At 34.0% G+C, this 22,977-nt stretch overlaps 1 protein-coding gene across 1 annotated transcript in view; it reads right to left on the reverse strand.

Annotated features, from left to right (window-relative positions):
- Nucleotides 1-712: 712 nt before the first annotated feature.
- LOC127549835 (uncharacterized) overlaps nucleotides 713-22,977 on the reverse strand; it is a 56,322-nt gene continuing 34,057 nt past the window's right edge. The window contains exons 7-8 of the mRNA XM_051978214.1: nucleotides 17,525-17,624; nucleotides 713-1,506 (exon numbers count right to left, since the gene is read on the reverse strand). Coding sequence (XP_051834174.1) covers nucleotides 1,484-1,506; nucleotides 17,525-17,624 — 123 coding nt within the window. The 3' untranslated portion in view covers nucleotides 713-1,483. The remainder of the gene's footprint in view (nucleotides 1,507-17,524; nucleotides 17,625-22,977) is intronic.

Here is a 22,977-nt window from a genome sequence, read left to right on the forward strand (position 1 = left end):
TTATAGACTTAAGATATGAAAGTTTTATCTGTGATTCTGTGACCTGATGACCATTTCTTTTTGGGTAATTGTAACATTTAAGGAGTTCTTCCTTAATATTGAGCTAACATTTGATTTTAACATCTTTACTGGTTTTTATCAGAGCTAATTTCTCTACAGCTGTTGGTCCTAGTTATGATCTTAGGGGCTGAGAAAAATAAATATAGTTCTCCATGCACATGATAGCCCTTTAATACTTGAAAACAACCATCTCTTTCTTCTTTATGGGTAAACATCCTTATTGCCTTTAAAAAATCCTGAAATGGCATCTTCTACTTTTACATGCCCCACAGTGTTTTTCAATTAAAAAGTGCTTGCTGACTGATTGAACATTGAAAATTAAGAAATAGAAGGTCTATCTTCTGTCACTGTGTAGGCTTCTATCATTGAAGACCTTTCCTACAGGTATATTTCCTGACAACTTTCCCTCAAGGGAAAGCAATTACACAGTGGTTTGTGATCTCCACAATCAAATGAAATCAAATCATTCATTCAGTTTCCTTTCCTATATTTATTAGACATAACTATTTCAAAAGTATCAATTAGAATATTTAACTACTTGATATTGCACATTATGAAAATCATTTCACTTCTCCTCAGAGATCAATATTTATTGATTTTATAATTTCTTTTCCACATGTACAACTAGGCAATTGAGCATTGTGCTGTTTTGTGTTTCTGTATTAGTAAAATCAGAGAGAGAGTTGATGTTAACAGGATTATACAAGTGTGCTCTTTATCATCAAAAACTATTCATGTTCTGTGAGAGTACTATCAAAAAGTTAAGTTGAAGAATCAGCCAATATGTTTGTTTGGAGTGATAATGAATAAAATACTTTGCATTTCATTATCATTTGTATGTGTTCTACTTTCCTTAGTTTGTTGAGCTATGGGGGTAGAATTTCTTTGGAGTCAGACAGAAATGGAATTAGGTCTCCCACTCATGTGGTTTCAATTAGGTTCAGTTAAAAATAGCTTCTAATAAAAGGGTTTTCATTTCCAATGCTTTAAGACTTTGGTACTTTTAATCCAAACAGAACAAGAAATACCTTTGAAAAACTACTTAATATATTTATTAAGCAGACACCAAAAACAAAGGACCTTATATAACTACCCAGTGCTGACCCCATAAACAAACATCTCTTGCTTTTGTACACGATGATCTCACTTTCCAATTTCAGCTATATATAAATTCAGTTTTCCTTTTCAAAGTAAATGGCATCCTGTGACAGCATTCTAAAGAGAAGGTTATTTAACAGTCCAAAAGAAAAAGATGAAAACTTTTAAGAAGATAATTGGAATACAGAAAGAAATATATCTAGCACAGCAACAAAGGTACTTCTCATTGAGAATCTGGACGAGGATCATTGCCATTCATTTCAGTCAGGTAAATTCAGGCTTTTCTTCACATGCTAATCTTGAACGGCAATGAAAAGCTCAGTCGTCAGTCATCTATCCCTAGGATATCTAGGGGAAAAGAAGAAAATTACTCCAGAGTAGTTATTAATTATTTTAAAACGTATTATATATACATATATATCATAACTTATTAAAAATAAAAATCAGTTATTTAAAAAAACATGTAAACTATCAATTATTATAAGTGAGGATGTGGGGGGAAGCCTCTCTGTCTTCCCTTTGCTTATTCCCCAATAACTCTGACCACCCAAAGCAAGTGGAAAGAATGACATGGCTGTTCACACCACTTGGGACGAGTTGGGATGTACCAGCTACAAGCTTTCTTGTGAGATGGAAGGGTATCACAACTTGTCTACTCTTCCATTATGTCCAAAGTCCTCCAGATCATATCACATACCCTGCCATTCTGCCCCTAAGACCATTAAACTTTGTCGTCGCTACTCTGACATTGCATCGTTAATATAGCTGAACTATTCCATCTGTCCTACAGCTAAACTTATATTGTGCTCTGTCCTTCAACTGAAGGAAAAGATATCTTTAAAACAAGGATGACCTCATTTTTTTTTCTATTTGTATCCCTAGTGCTTGACACATAAATAAGTGCTCAATACTTTTTCATTCATTCAGTTGTAATCAGGATAATAGCCAATGAAGATCCAGGCCTTAGAGCATATGCTCATTTCATGGAAGCCTGTAACAGTATTAGAAAGTCTCCCTAACCCCTTAAAATTATCCATAGAGGTTTTGGGGAAGAAGTAGCTAGCTCTGCTCTGGTGGACCAATTTGCAAGTTCAAATCAATGTTGGAGAGTATTCAGTCTATTCTGGAACTGCACTGAGGAGATTCCCTACTTAGGATTCTGGATCAGTTTAGTCAGCTTGCTGGTATATTTTCTTACAAATCAGACCAGTTTCACTATGTAAACTGTTGCTTATTTGAATACTTACATATGGATGTCTATTCTATTACTGTGCCAAGTAGGAATATAATATAATTATGAATATAATATGTATTATATGAGACACAATATATTATATATACAAATAAGTAGGAATATAATAATTATGGAGCTAATATAAACTGCATGGATTTTGCCTCCCAATGATTCTTAAGTCATAATTTTTTTTTCCTTTAAAAGATTAGGACTAGGGACAGCTAGGTAGCTTAGTGGATAAGTGTTTAGGACCTGGAGTCAAATTCCGAACTTCCTGAGTTCAAATCTAGTCTCAGATAATTCCTAGTGATATTATAGAGGACATGCTGGACCTTAACCCTGTGCTTTATAAAAATTACTAATTTAAATTAGCTTATGAAAATTACTAACAAACATTTGGGGCAGTTAGATGGCAAGTGGATAAAGTACCAGCCCTGGGTTCAGGAAGATCTGAGGTCAAATGTGGCCTCAGACACTTAACACTTACTAGTTGTATGACCCTAGACAGGTCACTTAAAGCCCATTGCCTTACAAAAACAAAAGATTAGGACTGCTGCCTAAATCCTTATAGACTTTAAAGTCCACAGGAGAAAATTTGCCAACTAGTCTAGAAAGTCAAAAAAATTCCCAAATGCTTAATTTTGGGGGGGACTACAACACCTCTTTAGGGTTTACTTACTCATTTTCCTCTCAAATTGAACTTGTTGTATCATTTGGGAATTCCAGAGAGTAAATTTCTGCTGTCCATGAGGACTTAGAGGACATTTTCCTAGATCTTCAAGGCCTATGGTAAAAACGCTCATGGGGGAAATCTTGGTATATTGAATATAGAAGGGGACAATTAGAGAGATTTCATTCAGCTGTCCAGTTGCATTTCTTATGTGTTTCAGGGATTCTTGAGGATAAAATATAGATGCTCTGTGTTGTTTTGGGGATGCTGAAGAAATTAATAGTATTAAACCAGAATGTGAGGTGGATCCAGAGTAGAAAGAGGTCTCTTTAATGAAAGAGGATAAAGGATAAAGGTACTAGAGCAATATTTGAGAATACTACACAAACAACAAATCAAATAGATATGGTTTTGCATCTGGGATGACTTCCAGTTGACTCAAATTACCAATTCCCTTTGGGAAGAATACTATATGCTCTTCCAGGTTTCTGTAGGGACTAATTTTTCTCTGATGGTAGAAAACTGGATTTTCTGTGATTTTTTTTTCTTTATTGTCTTTAGGTCAGGGAAGTCCATTTCTAATAACCAGCTATTTCCTTATTATAAAGAAAGCAGTAATATTTTTCAAACTTTGTTAATTCTTTTTGCTTGCTGAATCTGCATAATTCTGTATTTTGGAATATTTGTGATTTTTACCTCTTTGTGTAGGACTATATAAAATCTATATTATAAATGGAATGATAATGCTTATTCCTCTACAGTATTCAAGGAACTGTTGTGGATATAGAGGGTCTGGACTTTTTATAATGTCCCTTGGATGATTTGATAAGAATGGCAAATTTTTAATAAGAGGAAGAATGTAATGTGGGGACTGACCAATAAGGGCTCAGACTTCAGAACAGTAGTATCTGCCTGTTGCCAATCTAACTGGAGACTCAAATATCATGCTTTTGAGGATGTATGATGGACGATTCTTCTTCCTACTCAATTCAAACCACATAGGGATATCTTGACTATTTTCTGATGCTAAGTGAAAAAACTCTCAAACCTTTTAATCTTCTCTCCTCTCTCCCAAGATGACAAGAATAGACAGAACTGATATAAGACTGGGCATACAAAAAGGCAAAAGCAGCAGAGGTGGCTGCAACCTACTGCCAGTTGCCTTACCTATCCACTTGAATACTGCTTGGTTATGAATTAATGGTACATATCACCTCTGTTTCTTTTGTTCATATTTACTCTTTTCAGATTTCACTCATTTAGAGATCACATAACTTTAAGGCTATTGAAAGGTTAAAAGAGCCACTAGAGACTGAGCTGTTTAAGTTTAGAGCAGAGGGTGCTGGTAGCTAAAAGCAAATAAACTAGGTGAGAAGCTAGTTCCAGAAACTAACTTGTTTAACCAAGCCTAGAAATTAATTGATCCAGTAGCTGAGAAAATATATCCTGCAAGCAAGGGAAAGATTTGTCTGTTGCCTCTGCAACACCCGGAAGTGAATTTGATGGAAGGAATTCTGTAGCAAGTACTTAGTTTAAGCAAAAAGACCAAGTTAGCAAAGGAGGGTGCTCCTAAGTTGGGAGATTTCTACAATACTCATCATTGTCTACTTTTTGCTATATTTCTTCAGTAAGTATAGCTTTTTGCAAAAGTTAATTGATATTTGATGTGTCAAATAATACCAAAGAACTGGAAATTAGGCTGCTATTAGGGTAAAAACACTGGATGGTTATGAGCAACAGTATTGAAAATCACTCCCATTCCCTCAGAGTAAGCCCCAGCAGAGGAAAAATAAAAGCACTAGCGTTGCTTTGGAGTTTCATCCTGCTACTCTGAGTGAGATTAGAGGTTGGCGTGAAGTTTCCAAAACCTCATTTATAATAAGTAGACAGTCATCAAGCCAGTTTGAACATACATTTGTAGGATTTCATTTTTACAAAGTCTCTTTCTAAGGGAGCTAAACAACTAAGAAGAGAAAAAAAAATCCTATCAGTCGCATGGCATACATATCCACAAACTAACTGTACTGATTTTTAAAGAGTAAGTCCACAGCCCAAGTATAAGCATTATATGACCATTTTTCTTTTGTTATTTTAGAAGGGAGGAAAGTAAAAGAGAAATGATAAAAGAAGCAGCAAGATAAAAGTAAGCAAGAAAGTGAATTAGAGCCAGAGAGCAAGTGAACCAGATAAAGTAGAGAATAACAAGAACATGTAGTATGCACAAAAGTGAGAGAGTCAAAAAAAGAAAATAAGAGGGTACATCAGAGAATTAAGGAGAGGACGAGAGAGAAGGAGAAAGGGGGAGACATAGAGAAAGAGAGTTAAAGAGAGCAGCAAAATCAGTGTGGCAATACTCTTCTATGTAATATTATACCTCGAATATTATGATGACATGGGCTACTAGAATCAGCACCCAACAATTCATATTTTTATTTCAATATCAAGATAATGTGATAACATAATGAAATCCATAGTAAATTTTCTTCTTTTTTTCCTGAGGCAATTAGGATTAAGTGACTTGCCCAGGGTCACATAATTAAATTTTCTTTTTGAAAAAAGATTTCTTTTTTTTTTTTATGGTACCTACATTTTTTGGTTTTTGTTTTATCAAAAAGTGGGTTGTTGAGTTCAGTTATTTTTTATTCTTTCTATATTCTTCCTGTTCCTTTGATTTGTTTTCCTATTTTTAACTTGTATCAAATAACTTAAACAATAACGGCTATATAATATAGTTCAAAACCTTTTGTTCTTTCTTTTCTTTCATTATTTCTCACAAGAGGTCATAAAAAGTTGGACTTGACAGAAACAGATGAATAACAACAATTTGATATCATGTGGTCTGGGAGTTTTTTGTTTTAGTCCAGCATCAAATAACAGAAAAGGGGTTGGGAATAAGATATTAAATTATCTGTAAAACATGTATAAAGAGCTATAAAAAATGATCTGTAAAAGATCTTACAATGTGATCATTTTAAAGTATGAATCAGTATCTTGGGCATATCACAATGGATATATACTTCATCCTGAAAACTGAGAGGCAAAAAATCAATATACTGAGTAGACAAACTTGAAGAGGATATTGAAGACATATGAAGTTGGAAAAAGGAGAACTATGAGAAGTCACTTTGAACTAGGAGATCAGAAGCCCAGGTGGAAGATACCAACGAAAAGCAATAGGACTCTGGAAGCCAGGCAGCTTGAGCATAACAGCTAGAGGAATTTAGGAATTGGAGCCCAGTTATTGAAATGCCTGTTCCACAGATCATAAGGCAATAACCTCATGTCTGTTTTCTTTCTCTGAGTTCTTTCATAAAAGCCTAAAGATTTTTCTTTTAGAAGGAGAAAAGCCTGTTTATCTCACTTTGTTTTCAATATCACAGGGATAATCACGGACAATTGCTAATATTTTCTTAGTAGAAATAAAATTAGAAGGAGGCTATTCAGGGAGAAACATCCTCAGAGAAGAGAGGGATAGATCTAGCATGCAGTGTTTTGTCAGAAATTTTGTCTCTGGATGGGCTTCAGAACAACCAAAATGATAAAGAGATAACAGATTCTTTGATATAGCTCCATCAAGTAGAGAAGGATTTATACCAGGAAATCCCACTGAATAGACAGCAAGTTCAGCAGTAAGGAAGGGCCAAACAGCTATGGTTAAAAAACCTGAACACTACACCACATTCTTAACATATGATTATATTGTTTCTATAATACTGAACCACCTTTGCATCTTTGGTATAACTTCAATGTGATCATAATGAATGATTATTTTTAGATAAAATGCCAAGATTTTAATTAAAATTGTAAAATTAGTATTCATTAATGATATTGTAGTTCTCTTTGCTTTTTAATCTTTTCTGATTTAGGTTTTAGGACAACATTGACCTCATAAAATAGATGTGATAGTGATTTCTTTCTCAATTTTCATGAATAATCTGTAATTTGTTTAATATTAATTTTTGAAAAAAAATGTGATAGAATTCTTCATATATGAAGTCATCTGGATGAGTTTATCCCTCTTTAGATTTATTCAGTTCTGAGAAAAGTCTTACTATTATGCCACTGATTACCTATATCATTTTGTCATTCAATTAACTTTTCCTCTATGAATTTATATTCTATATTAATATGTGAATAGATGTTTGCAAAACAAACTCTGGGCTTATACTTTATCCCCTTTCTGATTCCCTCCTATATTATTTAGTGATTAATTGGTTGATATCAATTAGCCAACAAAGTGAATTAGTTTTTATAAATGGGAATTTTTGATTATAGTATAGCAAGAAAAAGTTGATAGAAAAACATTCCTCTAAAAGTCTGTAATAATCTTTCACAAATAGCATATACAATACATTGAACCTAAGCTTAGAGAGCAGATGTGGAAAAGAAGTAATTCTCAGCTTCTGGTTGATGAAAGTTACATTTTTCCTTGAAGCTTCTCTAAAGCTCAGCTTCTTCACAACCCTATATTGAGTCTCAGAACTGAATTTGGGGGTTGCAAAATTATGATTTATTATCAGTAAATGCTTAATTTGCATACCTTATATACCTCAGATCCAGAGTCACTTAAAAATTTCTCAGGTGAAAAGAGGTTACAAGTGGAAAAAGTTTAAGAAGCCTCCTTTCTGGGTTCCCAGGGACTAGGACCTTGTAAAGTCCTAAAGCTGTACTTCTTTCCACTTGTTCAATTGGTCCTCTTTCATTTAGCCGAATACCTTGTTTGTTACTAGTCCGGTCTCTTTGGTGATAAGGCCAGTGTGGGGATGGGATGGTACAATAAAAGTACAAGGAATCTGCCTTCTCAAAGTGCTTGAGAACTTAACTAATGAACCAGTGTGACATCTAGGTTTTTCCTTTAATATCATTTTTTCCATCCTTGAATCCAGAAATATATCTAGTTATTTCAACCAATCCTAATCTATTTCTTCACCTGATTTGATCTAAAGGTTAGAAGAACTTCATTCCTTCCCAACCTAGTCCTAGATATAAACCACGTAGGCTAGACAGGTAGCTAGACAGCATTGTGGATAGAGCTCCTATTGGATCTGAATTAAAAATCGACCTCAGACACTTTCTGTGTGACCCTGGGCAAGTCATTTAATTCTGTTTGCCTCAATTCCCTTATCCACAAAATCATCTGGAGAAGAAAGTGGCAAACCATTCCAGTATCATTGCCAAGTAAACCTCAAATGGGTATCATGAAGAGTCGGATACAACAGAACTGAATGAAAAACAACATTACATTTAGCCTATTTATAACTTTGATTGACTGATTGATTCTATAAAAATATTTAAGAATTATTTACAGGTAGTTTACATATTTGCTTAATTCTGTAACTAAAAGATATTCTCACTTGATAAATATATAGCTTAAAGAATTTGAGGTTAGGGTTATGGGGTACAGTCCTCTTACATTTTGATATTACTGTTGATTTATTGTCCGCGATGTTATCTCCTTATTTATTTCTATGAATTTATGAATTTTTATTTTTGCTTTGTTAGTATGATTATCACTTTTGTTTTTTAGGATTCACTTGATTAAGTGGTGTTAAAGGTGCCAAAGGGAGGTGCCTGATCGAGATTATATGATATGAACTTGTAGTGGAACCAGTGAGCATGATTTTGTGATTTTCTCTAGTTTTGTTCATAGATAAGTTAATAAGTTAATAAGAACAAAGACAATGATGGGAGCAATCTAAAGCTGCAGCTTAGTAGGAAAAAATTAGTGCAAGGGTTTTCAGAAGAAGAAAGTGTAGAGTTAAACAAATTTACTAAGGGATAGAGAATGAGAAAGAAGAAGAATATAGCCAGTGTAGTGGTAATACCCAGGGTCAGAGTGAGGATGAAGAAAAAGATTAATCATTGAATGACGAGAAGGGTGGAATGACAATAGGTATGTTCAGATAAAGAAACTTTAGAATTCATGAACATGGACTTTTCCTCTTTTATTTCAATCTTATTAGTATAAATTTGTGATCACAGTAACATTGGATAGAAGTAATGATTCACATTATTCAGAGACTCCAAAAATGGGATCTAATTTTACCCCTGGATCTCTCCATGATCATTTTCCATGCCATCCAATTTTTGAGTCCAATTCCTGTATTCCCCCAGCTCCTGCCACCTGGGTGCCAAGTAATCCTAGAAACTCACAATCCTTTCTTCTAGACTAGGATGTTATTTGTGGAGGCCAATACTTTCTCTGAAAGTAGCTTCCTAATACATTCCCATAGCAATTTTTCTAAGAGAAGAATGGAATGAACTAGAATGGTATATATAAGGCAGTAAAGTTGTATTTCAAAAAGAAATAAAAGACCTGAGTATGTTCATTTTTAATATACAGAGTTGTTTTTTTTTTTAAACAATTAAACAGTTATTTCTAACTAATGCAGACATCTCTGTAAACAGAATCTTTTTCACAAGTAGTGAACCTGCATATTTAATAATTGTCAATTTCTTCTATCTTATTATATGTATTATTCATTGTTCATAACATTTGTATTAATATAGTAATATAAAGTTTTAAAACTTACCCTAAAAATATAAATGGGAAAATGTACCTTAGGTTTATGGGTAAGAATGTTTTATAGTTACTATTCTTACTACATGATCTTAGTAAATTCTTTTGCAAAAAGCTAATTGTGTCTACTGGCTCTTTTTGAGTATCACACTAGTTGGGATTCATAAGGTTCAGTAATAAGAGTAGATATGTACAGGTATTCCTGGACCTAAGGTAGTAACCACCTTCTGGGGATTAAAACTGCTAAGTTTTAGGAAGTATTCTGAGAAACTTCTACATATAAATGTGTATCAGTCTCTCCAAAGACACAATTTCTGATTTGATTGTTAAAATCAATTCCAATGAAAATGTTAGAATAGTCTTTTGAAAATACAACTAGTGATTTATTGCTACAATAATAGAGAAGTAAGGGAACACCTCTAGGGTCATTTCTATCCTCCAGCTCTAGAATGCCATTTCTATTCAAGCTCTATTCTGTCACAATCTTTTCCTCTGTTAAATGCTTATTATTTATGTGATCTTGAACAATTGACTTCATCATTCTTGGTCTCAGTTTTCTCATCTGTTAAAATGAGGAACATGAATCCCATGAACTCTAAAATCCTTTCCAGCTCTAAATATATTATCAGTTCAATCTGCTTATCCTTCACATTCTTCAAGTGCTCCATGTCTCCTACATAAACTTTTCATTTATTTATTTTTTTTTTTATAACTGCTGGAACATAGGCAAGATATCAAATAATCACAGAAATCTGCAAAGTCCAAAATTGAGCTTTACTTATCAGGTTCTTCTATATTACTGCCAAATTTGCTAGGAACCTCAACTTCTACGACTAAAATTAGCTAGGCGGGATGCCTACCAACATGTGATTTTGCTATTTTTAGTGGGGGGGAGGGGTGGAAAGAGGAAAGCTAGGGAAGGACAGAATGTAGAATGGAGTTTAAGCACAGTCTAGATTAAGCCTAGAGAGGACAGAGTTGTCTGATACTTCTAAGTTATATATCTTTATTATATGAAATAAAGGCATTTAGTCTTACTTTTCAAAACTGCATCAAAAATTCAAAATTATCCACAAAGCTAATTTCAACTATATTTGTATATTTTTCATGCCCAAAATTGTGAATAGTTTCATTTGTTACATGAATAACCAAGTTGACTGAGAACAAATTAAAACATTTTTTTTTTTACTTGATGTTCTGGCAGCTTCTATTTACTTTAAATTGTAATGATCATTTATTTTTAAAGGAGATATTTACTCTTTTAGCATTCATATTTAATGTGAGGCAGAATAGTATAATTGAAAGAGTGCCAATATGTAGGTGCAAATCACTTACCCTTCATGATCCTCCGTTTCCCCAGGGATGGCATCAGGAAAATTAAATCTGTACTTCATAAGGCTATTATGTAAATCAATTTAGGTAATATAGAGTTTCAAAAACTTTAAAACGCTCTGTAAACGTCAACTATTATTATTAAAATAACCAGCTAACTATACTATGTCTAAGTGTGGGAATTATATGGCTCATAATGAAATAATTTTGCTAGCATATAAATGTCTACTCTTTTCAGTATTTTATATGTAGCTTGATATTTGCCTAGAAGTTAAGGCAATGGAATTTTTAATAGAAAAGAACCAAGCATGTGTTACCATATTATCTTAGAATCTAAAACTAGTACTAGGCTCCTAAAATACTGCTTTGCTAATTGGCTTGTAGAGATGTAATAATAGTACCACACTAAGTAGATCATCTAATTGACTTTAACAAAAATGTATCTCCTGCTTAGAGCAAAACAGTGGAGCATAAGTAAAATATCCATCTGTGAAAAAAATTAAGCACTATATTGGTTTTTTACTTGATTTAAATGAAACAAGAAAAATCTATGATGTAACTATTTGAGATATCTTACGTTTTACAAAACACTAATTTTTCTGGCTGAGATAGTTATGCTAGCTATAATTACTGATATTAATTTTTTTTCCATTTTGGATTAAGAACTGTGGTGATCTTTTTCTTCTTTAAAATATAATATGTAGATGGTTCTCTCTGGGATGAAGCAGGTTTCTCGGGGAGGTTTTCTGGAGGCAGCCTTAGTATCAGTTCAGATCAATAATTACCCCAAATGAAGCCAGGTGATAAAAGTTCAGATCTTTTATTGTCTCTAATATAGCCCGGTTAGCTTAGAGGCCTATCTCTCTGCTTGGTTCCAAGAACTCTTGCAGCTTTGTCCTTTGCTTCTGCCTCTGCTTTCTTCAGCCTCCCATTCAGCTGAACTCTCTTCTGCCACCAGCCAGCCAAGTGGAAAATGGAATGAATCTCTCTTCATTGGGCTTATGTGTGATTCTTCTGAGAGAATGGGATTATGGGTTTTCTCCCATAGTGCTCTCTGCCCTAAGAGCTTCAAGGGAGGTGTGAATTCACAAAGTTACAAAGTTTACTTTGTCAATCTCCCATACTTGTGAATTCCAATGAGTAAAGGTGTAAACACAAGCATTGTATCAATTAGTTCTACTTAGTACCTTGTTTCAGGTTCTGGCCCAAAACATCAACTCTAATGAGTTAACAGTTTGTAAAGATTCCAACAAAGAACTACTTTCATTGATGAAGAAATCAAATTTTTTCATAAAGATCCTAAATATGAACACTAAGTAGAGTTGTGCCATCCAGTGGTATGTAGAGATGATGCAAGGAAAATGTCAAAATACTGATGTGATAAATAGTTCATAATTAAGCTTTAAGAATCCAACTTCAATTCAGTAGATTTTTAGGTAGTATTCCCACTGAAATTCACCAGTACTTCAGATGATCAGGATCATAATGGGTTCATATAATTCTTAGAAAATGATTATAATACCTTTCTTGGCTCTGCTTCTCAGTTTGCTGACTAAGCCATAATGCCTCAGCTATCTTCTTTCCCTGAAAGCTTCATTAAGTATCTGACGCTTTCTCTCTGGCACATCCTTCCATTCCTATAAGGCCTCCTCTTACTTTTAAAAAATTATAATAATAGTTTTTTTTATTTTTCAAAATACATACGAAGACAGTTTTCAATATTCACCCTTGCAAAACCCTATGTTCTAAATTTTTCTCCCTCCCTTCTCCCACCCCATCCCCTAGACACCAAGTAATCCAATATAAGTTAAACATGTGCAATTCTTCTAAACATATTTCCATATTTACCATGCTGTACAAGAAAAAACAGATCAAAAAGGAAAAAACGAGAAAGAAAAAAACAAGCAAGCAAACAACAACAAAAAAGGTGAAAATACGATGTTGTAATCCACATTTAGTCCTCTAGTCCTCTCTTTGAACTTAATACTACACATGAACAGGAATTCAATGAATGTATCGGAACAGGAGAAGAAGATAAATGCAGTGTTTTGCTGAGATTAATATGGATTATATAAAGAGGAGGTATTAAAGGACTAACCTCAAGTGGTTCCAAAGTAGTAGCAAAGGGTTGAGAGTATGAAGGAAGAAAGGATTTTGAAGGACATTAACAGAACTGGTAATTGTTTAGGTTGGAGTTTAAGACAAAAAGAAATTCAAGATGACTTCAAGGTTTAGAGCACTAATGTTTGGGAAAATGATGATACAATTGATAGAAATAGGGAAATAAAGAATAATAACTGACATTCCTATGAATATTGTTTATGAAGTTCTTTACATTATCTCATTTTGTTTTAACAACACTCAGAGTAGATGTCTTTCTTTTATAAATGGAAAATTTTAGGATGAGTGGGGGGAGAGGGTTAAGTGACTTGTCTGTGGTCACATAACTGTAGTCCCACCCTTGGTAAAGCTTGTTGGATCATTGATTCTTATGATGTTCTTTATAAGGTTAGAGAGATGAAACTCCTAAGTAGCTGAGAGATTTTGGGGAGATGAAATCTCAGTTTACTTGGGAAGAGAATGATCACATTGTCAGTTTCTTGGAAAGTGCTGACTTTCCCCAATATGCCTACAGCTCTTGGGGGTGTTAATAACTTTGCTATTTAAAGTCGATATCTTGCCTCCTCTGATCTCTCTCTCCCTTTCTACTCCTCACTCTCAAAAGTCTCTCAGTCAACCAGGAGTCAAATATCTCTAGCCTTACATATAGCACCATGGAGCTATCTTTCAGGAGACCATAGAGGGGTGTCAAAGGCAACTAAAAGTGTCAGGTGCAAAATCTGACTAAATCTTGATCTTTCCTGATTCTAGGTCCAATGTTCTTTCTCTTATTTTATATTGTTTTTCTAGCTGTTTGGCGGATACAGAAAATGAATTAGGTTATTCACATAAAGAATTTGAGATAACTACGATATAACACCTACTTAATGATTAAAAAATGTCACTGGTAGAAAATTCTTATTAGATAGGAACTAACTGTAGAACTGTCTTCTTATTGACAGAACCTATAAGATGATGTAATACTGTGTTGCTAACTTTAAAAAATTTTCAGAGGAAGATTCTGGGAAGATGGTGGAGTAGGTTGGTGAATTCAAGCTCTTCAGGTTTCCCCTACAAACAGAATAAATTTATGTCTCAGGGAAAATATAGAGTGATGAAAAATCAAGATGACTTGGGACAGAACAGGGATCCTCCAAATACAACCCAAGAAAATCTGAAGAAAGACTCCCGGCTAGGGATTCACCTATCTGAAGTACAAACTTCTGGGCTAGCTCCTTGGAAATATCAAGTGGGGACCCCTTGGGCTAGCTAAGTATAGCTAGGGCCTCAGCAGGAACCACAGAGACTTTCACTTAGAAATGGCAAAGAAGAAAGAACCTCATCATTGAAACATATTATGGGAACAGGGAAGACTGGGGTTCATCTTCAAAGGAGAACACTTTAGGAAAAGAATAGCTTCTATCCCAAAGAGTAATGTGAAACGGCTATCTGCCCAGAGAGAATTTATAGAAGACTCAAAAAAGAATTTAAAAATCAAATTAGACATTGATAAAAAAAAAACTAAAATAAATAAATTTATTTTAAAGTAAAAACCCAAGAAGCATATGGAAAAAAGTTAATCAGCTAGAAAAGATACAGAATCTCAAAGATGAAAATAGTTCTTAGAAAATTAGATTTGGGCAAGGGGAACCCAGTGAAGCTATGAGAGACCAAGAAATACCACAATGAATTATAAAGAATAAGAAAATAAGACAGAATGTGAAATATAAGAAAAATGACATATCTGAAGAACAGATTAAGAAGAAAAATGTAAGAATAATTTGGTTGACAGAAAATTGTGACCAAAAAGAGAACCTTGACACAATAATACAGGAAATAATCCAAGAAAATTGTCATGGAATGATAGAACATGAGGGGAAAGTAAAACTAGAAAAAAATCCACCACTCAACACCTCAAAGAGATCCTGGGTGGAAAGCACATAGGAATATTATTGCCAAATTTTGAAACCCCTAGCTCAAAGAAAAAATATTGCAAGAAACAAGAAAAAACAATTCAAACATGCTGAATTGTACAAGATTTATCAGCAGCTACAATAAAAGACCTCAGGTGCTGGAATCCTATCTACTAACAATCAAAAGAACTAGGCTTGTGGCCAAAAGTATATCCAGCAAAGTTATCTATAATTTTAAATGAGAAGAAATGGACATTTAACAAACTTGCAGATTTTCAGGACTTTCTATCAACCAAACTGAACTTAATAGGAAATTTAACATATGAAACAATATGAAAGATCAATTTTAAGGAACTTAACATGGACAAACTGTTTAAACATGGACAAATTATTTTTTTACATGGGAAAATATATACTTTATCTTTAAGATTCACATCAACAATAAGGTAGCTCAAAATAAAGATTGGCAGAGTCAAGGTAAAATGATTAAATGATATAAATGATGTGCAAAGGAATAGACACAGAGGCTTTAAGAGGCTCATAGTTCTGAAAACTTATTCATATTAGAAATGGGTTCAATAGGCAACATTACATATACACTATGAAGAGTATAGCACCCTTCAAAATCTACAAAGAAATAAGGGGGGAAAGATGAGCAGATGAAGAAGTAAAAGGTGAGGCAAGAAGACAAGAAAGGAATCCTTAAGTGAGGGGAGGTTAAAAACAAACAAAAACCTTTTTCAGAGCAAACAGATACATCTTCATTAACTCAGCATTTGGAAACAAAACCAAGAAGGATTGTTTATTCTTAGATTTGCTACTTTGGATTCCAATTACTTTAATGCTGACTGACTTATGATCTTAGAGAGGAATTTCTAAAATTGATATAAGGTAGTGGAAATTCTGGTGACAAATGACAAATCTCAAAACCTTTCAAAGAAAATTATTATAAAAATGAAGTAAGGATATTTTTTTACCAATATTAATAAGTACTTGCCAAATTATTTTTAAAATTAAATCCTTAATTCTTTTAAACATTTCAATAAGTTACTTTTCAAAAGTTGCATATTTAAAACTCTTATTATTTATTTTCTAATTTTCATTCCCAATATAATTTTCTGTTCTCTCACAGCATTTGGTAAATATGGCATATTTCTTTTTAAAATTTTAAAATTTTATTTTATTATTATAGCTTTTTATTTACAAAACATATGCATGGGTAATTTTTCAACACTGACCCTTGCAAAACCTTCTGTTCCAACTTTTCCTCTCCTCCTTACCTCCTCCCCAGATGGCAGGTAGTCCAATACACATTAAATATTTTAAAGTATATGTTAAATGCAATATATGTATACACATTTATACAGTTATCTTACTGCACAAGAAAACTCAGATCTAGAAAGAAAGAAAAAAACCTGAGAAGGAAAACAAAAATGCAAATAAACAATAACAGAAAGAATGGAAATGCTATGTTGTGGTCCACACTCATTTCCCATAGTTCTCTCTCTGGGTGTAGCTGATTCTCTTCTTTACTGAACAATTGGAACTGATTTGAACCATCTCATTGTGGAAGAGAGAACATGGCATATTTCTTTTTTTTTTTTAATTATAACTTTTTATTGACAGAACCCATGCCTGGGTAATTTTTTTTTTACAACATTATCCCTTGCACTCACTTCTATTCCAACTTTTCCCCTCCCTTCACCCCCTCCCCAAGATGGCAAGTAGTCCTATACAAGTTAAATATGTCACAATGTATCCTAGATACAATATATTTGCGTAGAACTGAACAGTTCTCTTGTTGCACAGGAAGAATTGGATTCAGATGGTAAAAATAATCTGGGAAGAAAAACAAAAATGCAAACAGTTTACATTCATTTCCCAATGTTCTTTCTTTGGGTGTAGCTGCTTCTGTCCATCCTTGAACGATTGAAACTGAATTAGCTCTCTTTCTCGAAGAGATCCACTTCCATCAGAATATATCCTCAAACAGTATCGTTGTTGAGGTATATAATGATCTTCTAATTCTGCTCATTTCACTTAGCATCAGTTCATGTAAGTCTCGAGTGGCACAGTACTCTTAACCAAGATGGTCTACTCATTAACTCCTGTGTACATCTTTTGTTCTGTCTTCTTCATATCTTTATTTATTATATTTCTTATGCCTAGTAAAATTATCTCTCTCATCCCCAAATGTTGAGGGGATAATCTTTTAAAAGCTTGATCAAAGGTCACCTTCTCAAACTGTAACTACATGTTCACACAAATATATACATACACATAAACACACGGATGCCCTACCTTCTCCCTCTCCACTATGATTATTTTCCCTCCTTGACCCTTATATTAATAGTAATTTTTATTTCTTTTATAAGAAATTTATCATAGCTTATTCTGTATTAGTTATATATATATGTATGTAATATATCTATTAGATGCCTTTTTTATCTTTGTACCTCCTCAAGCACTTATCAGAGTGCTATGCAGATATATCTGATGAAGGTAATTATATACAAGTAGGAAAACAAATTTGACTCATCTGTTTATCATGAAAAATATTATACTATTTAAAAGAGTATTTTGTCTTGATTACATACCTTTAGACACTCTTTTGGGAGGGCAACATGGCATCTTCATACATCTAATTCTTGGTGACGTTTTAACAATACAGCACATTTCAGTTGTAATGCATGGAATCTGAAAAAGAAAAAAAATACAGTATGGTTTATCCCAGGTCCCTTGTTTCTTTAAGTTGTTTCAGTTCTGCTATAAAATAACCTTCCCAAGTCATAGTTGAGATGAAGAAATTACAGAGAAAACAAATAGTTTAATGTAGTCATAAATACATAAATAAATTCTTCTTAGAATCAAATATTGGAGATTTCTGATTTCTACTTTCTGTTCAAATAAATAGGAAGCTGCTTATCTGGGGAAGAAAAATCCTTAGAATGTTAAATCACATGCTCCAGAGAACTTCTATACTTTGATGGGATAACTTTTCATTACCAGGGAGTCAAGTTTCTGATCTTTTGTCTCTTGGTATACATGTATCAGGGAATGACCTTAAGAACAGCTGACACTTGTGGGACATTTCACATTTACAAAGTTCTAAACATCCATTGACAGTAAACTTTGGAGCCAACGCAATAATTTTTTAAAAATACTTAGTAGATAAGGAAATTGAAGCAGAGAAATTAAGTGGATTAAAGATGGTTCCACAGCTAATAAACATATAGTTAGAATTCAAATACAGGTTTTTCTTGATACGAACCTAACATTCTTTCCAATATACTTAAAAACTATTTGAGAAGGGCTCCTTTTTTAGAAACAGGTCTCAAATATATTTTATCACTTGGAAATCTGCTATCCCATTTTACAAAACAGAGTTTTATCACATTTCAGTATAAATTATTTTATATCAGATTGTTCTATAAAGGCTTGGCTGACATTACCATAGAAGGAATGGAAGCTTTCTTTGGGGAGTTATGGAATCAAAATTCTAAAGCACTTAGCTGAAATGCAAATGTAGAAAGTTGTTAAAAAAAAAAAAAAGATGAAATATGTTAGCCAAAAGAAGAACAAAAATGTTGACTGCCCCTAAGTGTCTGAAGTATGTAAAAGGGTAGATTAGATAGTCCTAAGGAGAAGCATCCACTTTAAAATTTTACCTAGGTGTATAGCATATAATCACAAATGCAGCAAAGTAATCATTTCCAAAGATTATTTAAATTTTATGTGTTTGTGAGTCAATGAAAACCAGTTAAATTGATAGGGTCTCAGTATGTATATATGACTCCAGGCACTACTTTGCCATCCCTCAGTTTTTAGATTAACTACTGAGTTAAGTTACCTTCAAACCTTACCCTCATTCCTCCCTACATATAAGGTAATTTAGAAAATTTCCTCTTTCTGTGGAGGTAGAGACAAAATGTTAGAGTAAAGTCAGGGATCCATGGACTCTCCCCCCAATTCCTCCAAATACCTTTAAATAATTACTCCAAACCAATTCTAGAGCAACCTAACCCATGAAAAGATGGAGTCAAATGATTTTCCAGCCCACGACCACACAGAAAGTCAGCAGGAAAGGTCTGCTACATCAGGGTGAGAGTGGAGCATACCATGGCAATGCAGGTTGTGTCAGCACAGACCAGGTCCCAGCAAACCAAGAGCAGGCCTTGAGGTAATTGAATCAGTAAAAGCAGGAGTGGTTTTTAGACTTTTCACCCCACCAATGCCAAAGATCAACAGAAAAGGTCTTTCATACCTGGGCCTAGTCCAACACAGGTGTCAGCACAGCCCTTGCCCAAGCAAACCAGGAGCAGGTCTTGGGAGCCACTAATTCAGCAGTGGCTGCTTCCAAAGCTCCCAGCCCATAGATGATAAGGTAAGGGGGTTGAACAACTAACTGGTTAGAAGGAAATTATTAAGGCTATCTTTGCTAGTACTGGGGAAGAACTTTGCTGCTTTACCCATACTTGGAAGCAGAGTCTATTTTTAAAAAGAGTTAAGAATCAAGTAATAGGCTTGGAAAAGAAACAAACAACAGAAAAACATTCTGACCTTATAAAGTTACTAAGGTGACAAGGAAGATCAAAATGCATAACACAAAAGAAAATAAAGTCAAAAATAACAATGCTCCCATATCCAAAGTCTTTAAGAAAAATGTGAATTGGCCTCAGGTCATGGAAAGTTCAAAAAGAATTTGAAAATTAAGAGAGAGAAGAAAAATCAGAAGAGAAATGAGAGCTGTGAAGAAAATCATGGAAAAATAAGTTAACAGCTTGGTAAAGGAGACACACAAAAAATATTGAACAAAATAATATCTTTTTAAAAATGGACTAGGACAAATGGTAAAGGAAAAAAAGCCAATAAGGACAAGAATACCTTAAAAAAGCAGAATTGACCAAATGGAAATAGAAGAAAAAAAATAATTTCACCGAGGAAAGGAAAAACCTCTTTAAAAAGTAGAATTTGGAGAAGATTCTGGGAAGATGAAGGAGTAGGTCAGAAAATTTCAAGCTCTCCAGATTTCCCCATTAAACAAGACAAAATTGCACCTCGAGGCAAATGTAGAATATTTAAAAAGAAAGTCTTCTTGGGATAATGTGAAAATATTTGAAGAAAGCTGACAGGACAGAGGTTTGACCCCTGTGAAGTGTAAACACCTCTAAACTCATTCTGCTGAAACAGCAAGCAACAAAGCCCAGGGTTAGCTGAGTTGAGAGGTAGTCTCAGTCTCAGCCATAGAAACTTTTACCTCCAGATAGTGTGGGGAATCAGGGATCTAAGATGGGGAAGATTGAAGGAACCTGTGTTGACAAGGAACATCAGGTCTAGTTGTACTGCTGAGATAGCCCTTGGTGAGAAGGAACCAGCACAGGCCAGGTGAGTGCAGAAGCAGTGAGGCAGGGATGCTGTTGGCTGTGGGCATTTAGAGGAGGTCAGAGTTCTTGGTTTTTGGTTCCAAGCCAGAGGGGAGAACTGAAGGAGGACCTCAGGTCATAGACACCATCCTCCATACCCCAGGTATGTGATTACACCAACAATCTGCTACAAAATGAGCAGTCAAAGGAGAAAGAGTTCAACCACAGAAAGTTATGAGAATAGAGAATGGGATTTATCTTCAGAGGAGGATACTGAAATAAAGAAGCCTGTGCTATTCAAAAGAAAAAATCAAATGATCACCTGCCCAAAAAGAATTCATAGAAGAACTTAAAAAAAACCTTAAAAATCAAATGAGATTGAGGAAAAATTTTTTAAAAAGAACAAAAGGTTATATAAAGAAGATTCAGAATCTTAAGAAAGAAAATGGTTTCTTAAAAACTAGAATTGGACAAGGGAAAACCAACAGAGTGTAAAAAGAACAAGGAATAATAAAACAAAATATGAAGAATGAAAAAATAGAAGAAAATATGAGACATTTCATAAGATGAACAGATAAATGAGAGAAAACATAACTGAATTGGAAATTAGTATGGCAGAAACTAGGCATTGCCACACACCTAACACTGTATACCAAGATAAGGTTAAAATGGGTTCATGATCTAGATATAAAGAATGATATTATAAATTAAGAACATAGGATAGTTTACCTCTCACACATGTAGAAGAGAAAAGAATTTGTGCTCAAAGAAGTACTAGAGATCATTATTGATCAGAAAATAGAAAATTTTGATAATATTAAGTTAAAAAGTTTTTGTACAAACAAAACTAATGCAGACAAGAAGGGAAGCAATAAACTGGGAAAACATTTTTATAGTCAAAGGTTCTGATAAAGGTCTCATTTCCAAAACATATAGAGAATTGACTCAAATTTACAGAAATCAAGCCATTCTCCAATTGATAAATGGTCAAAAGATATGAACAGACAATTTTCAGATGAATAAACTGAAACTATTTCTAGTCATATGAAAAGGTGCTCCAAATCATTATTAATCAGAGAAATGAAAATTAAGACAACTCTGAGATACCACTACACACCTGTCAGATTGGCTAGAATGTCAGGGAAAGATAATGCGGAATGTTGGAGGGGATGTGGGAAAACTGGGACACTGATGCATTGTTGGTGGAACTGTAAATGGATCCAATCATTATGGAAAGCGATTTGGAACTATGCTCAAAAAGTTATCAAACTGTGCATACTCTTTGATCCAGCAGTGTTACTATTGGGCTTATATCCCAAAGAGATATTAAAGAAGGGAAAGGGACCTGTATGTGCCAAAATGGTTGTGGCAGCCCTGTTTGTAGTGGCCAGAAACTGGAAACTGAGTGGATGCCCATTAGTTGGAGAATGGTTGGGTAAATTGTGGTATATGAATGTTATGAAATATTATTGTTCTGTAAGAAATGACCAGCAGGATGAATACAGAGGCCTGGAGAGACTTACATCATGCTGAGTGAAATGAACATAACCAGGAGATCATTATACACTTCAACAACACAATATGAGGATATATTCTGATGGAATCCAGTTCAGTTCCAATTGATCAATAATGGACAGAATCAGCTACACCCAGAAAAAAACACTGGGAATTGCATGTGGACTACTTGCATTTTTGTTTTTCTTCCCAGGTTATTTTTACCTTCTGAATCCGGTTTGTGCAATAAGAGAACTATACAGATCTGTACACATATATTGTATTTATGATATACATTAACATGTTAATTGCCTGCCATCTAGGGGAGAGGGAAGCATACCCTTTAACCTAACAATGTTACTATTAGGCTTATATTCCAAAGAGATCTTAAAGAAGGGAAAGTGACGCACATGCGCAAAAATGTTTGTGGCAGCTCTGTTTGTAGTGGCTAGAAACTGGAAATTGAATGAATGCCCATCAATTGGAGAATGGTTGCATAAATTGTGGTATATGAATGTTATGGAATATTTTTGTTCTGTAAGAAATGACCAGCAGGATGATTTCAAAGAGGCTTGGAGAGACCTATATGAACTAAGTGAACTAAGTTCAACTTAGTTCATGAACTAAGTGAAATGAGCAGAATCAGGAGATACATGGCAACAGTAAGATTATAGGATAATCAACTCTGATGGATGTGGCTCTCTTCAACAATAAGATGATTCAAACCAGTTCGAATTGTTCAGGAATAAAGAGAATCAGCTATACCTAGAGAAATATGCAGAATAAGTGTGGACCACAACATAGCATTTCCATTCTGTTATTTTTTGTTTGCATTTTTGTTTTCCTTATCAGGTTTTTTTTCCTTGTTTTACTTTCTTTCTAGATCCAATTTTTCTTGTGCAGCAAGATAAATGTATAGATATGTATACATATATTGGATTTAACATATACTTTAACACATTTAATGTGTATTGGACTACCTGCCATCTAGGGGAGGGAGTGGGGAGAAATTGGAACAGAAGGTTTTGCAAGGGTCAGTGTTGAAAAATTACCCATGCATGTGTTTTGTAAATAAAAAAGGTATAATAAAAAAATTATAAAACTTTTCATGATGCTTGGTTATTAATCAGATATATTTCTTTCATAGGTCCATCTTTTTTTTCAGGATGTAGAAAACAAAGTAAATTATTTTG

This window comes from Antechinus flavipes, chromosome 2 (genome assembly GCF_016432865.1).
Source record: "Antechinus flavipes isolate AdamAnt ecotype Samford, QLD, Australia chromosome 2, AdamAnt_v2, whole genome shotgun sequence".
Classification (NCBI taxonomy): domain Eukaryota; kingdom Metazoa; phylum Chordata; class Mammalia; order Dasyuromorphia; family Dasyuridae; genus Antechinus; species Antechinus flavipes.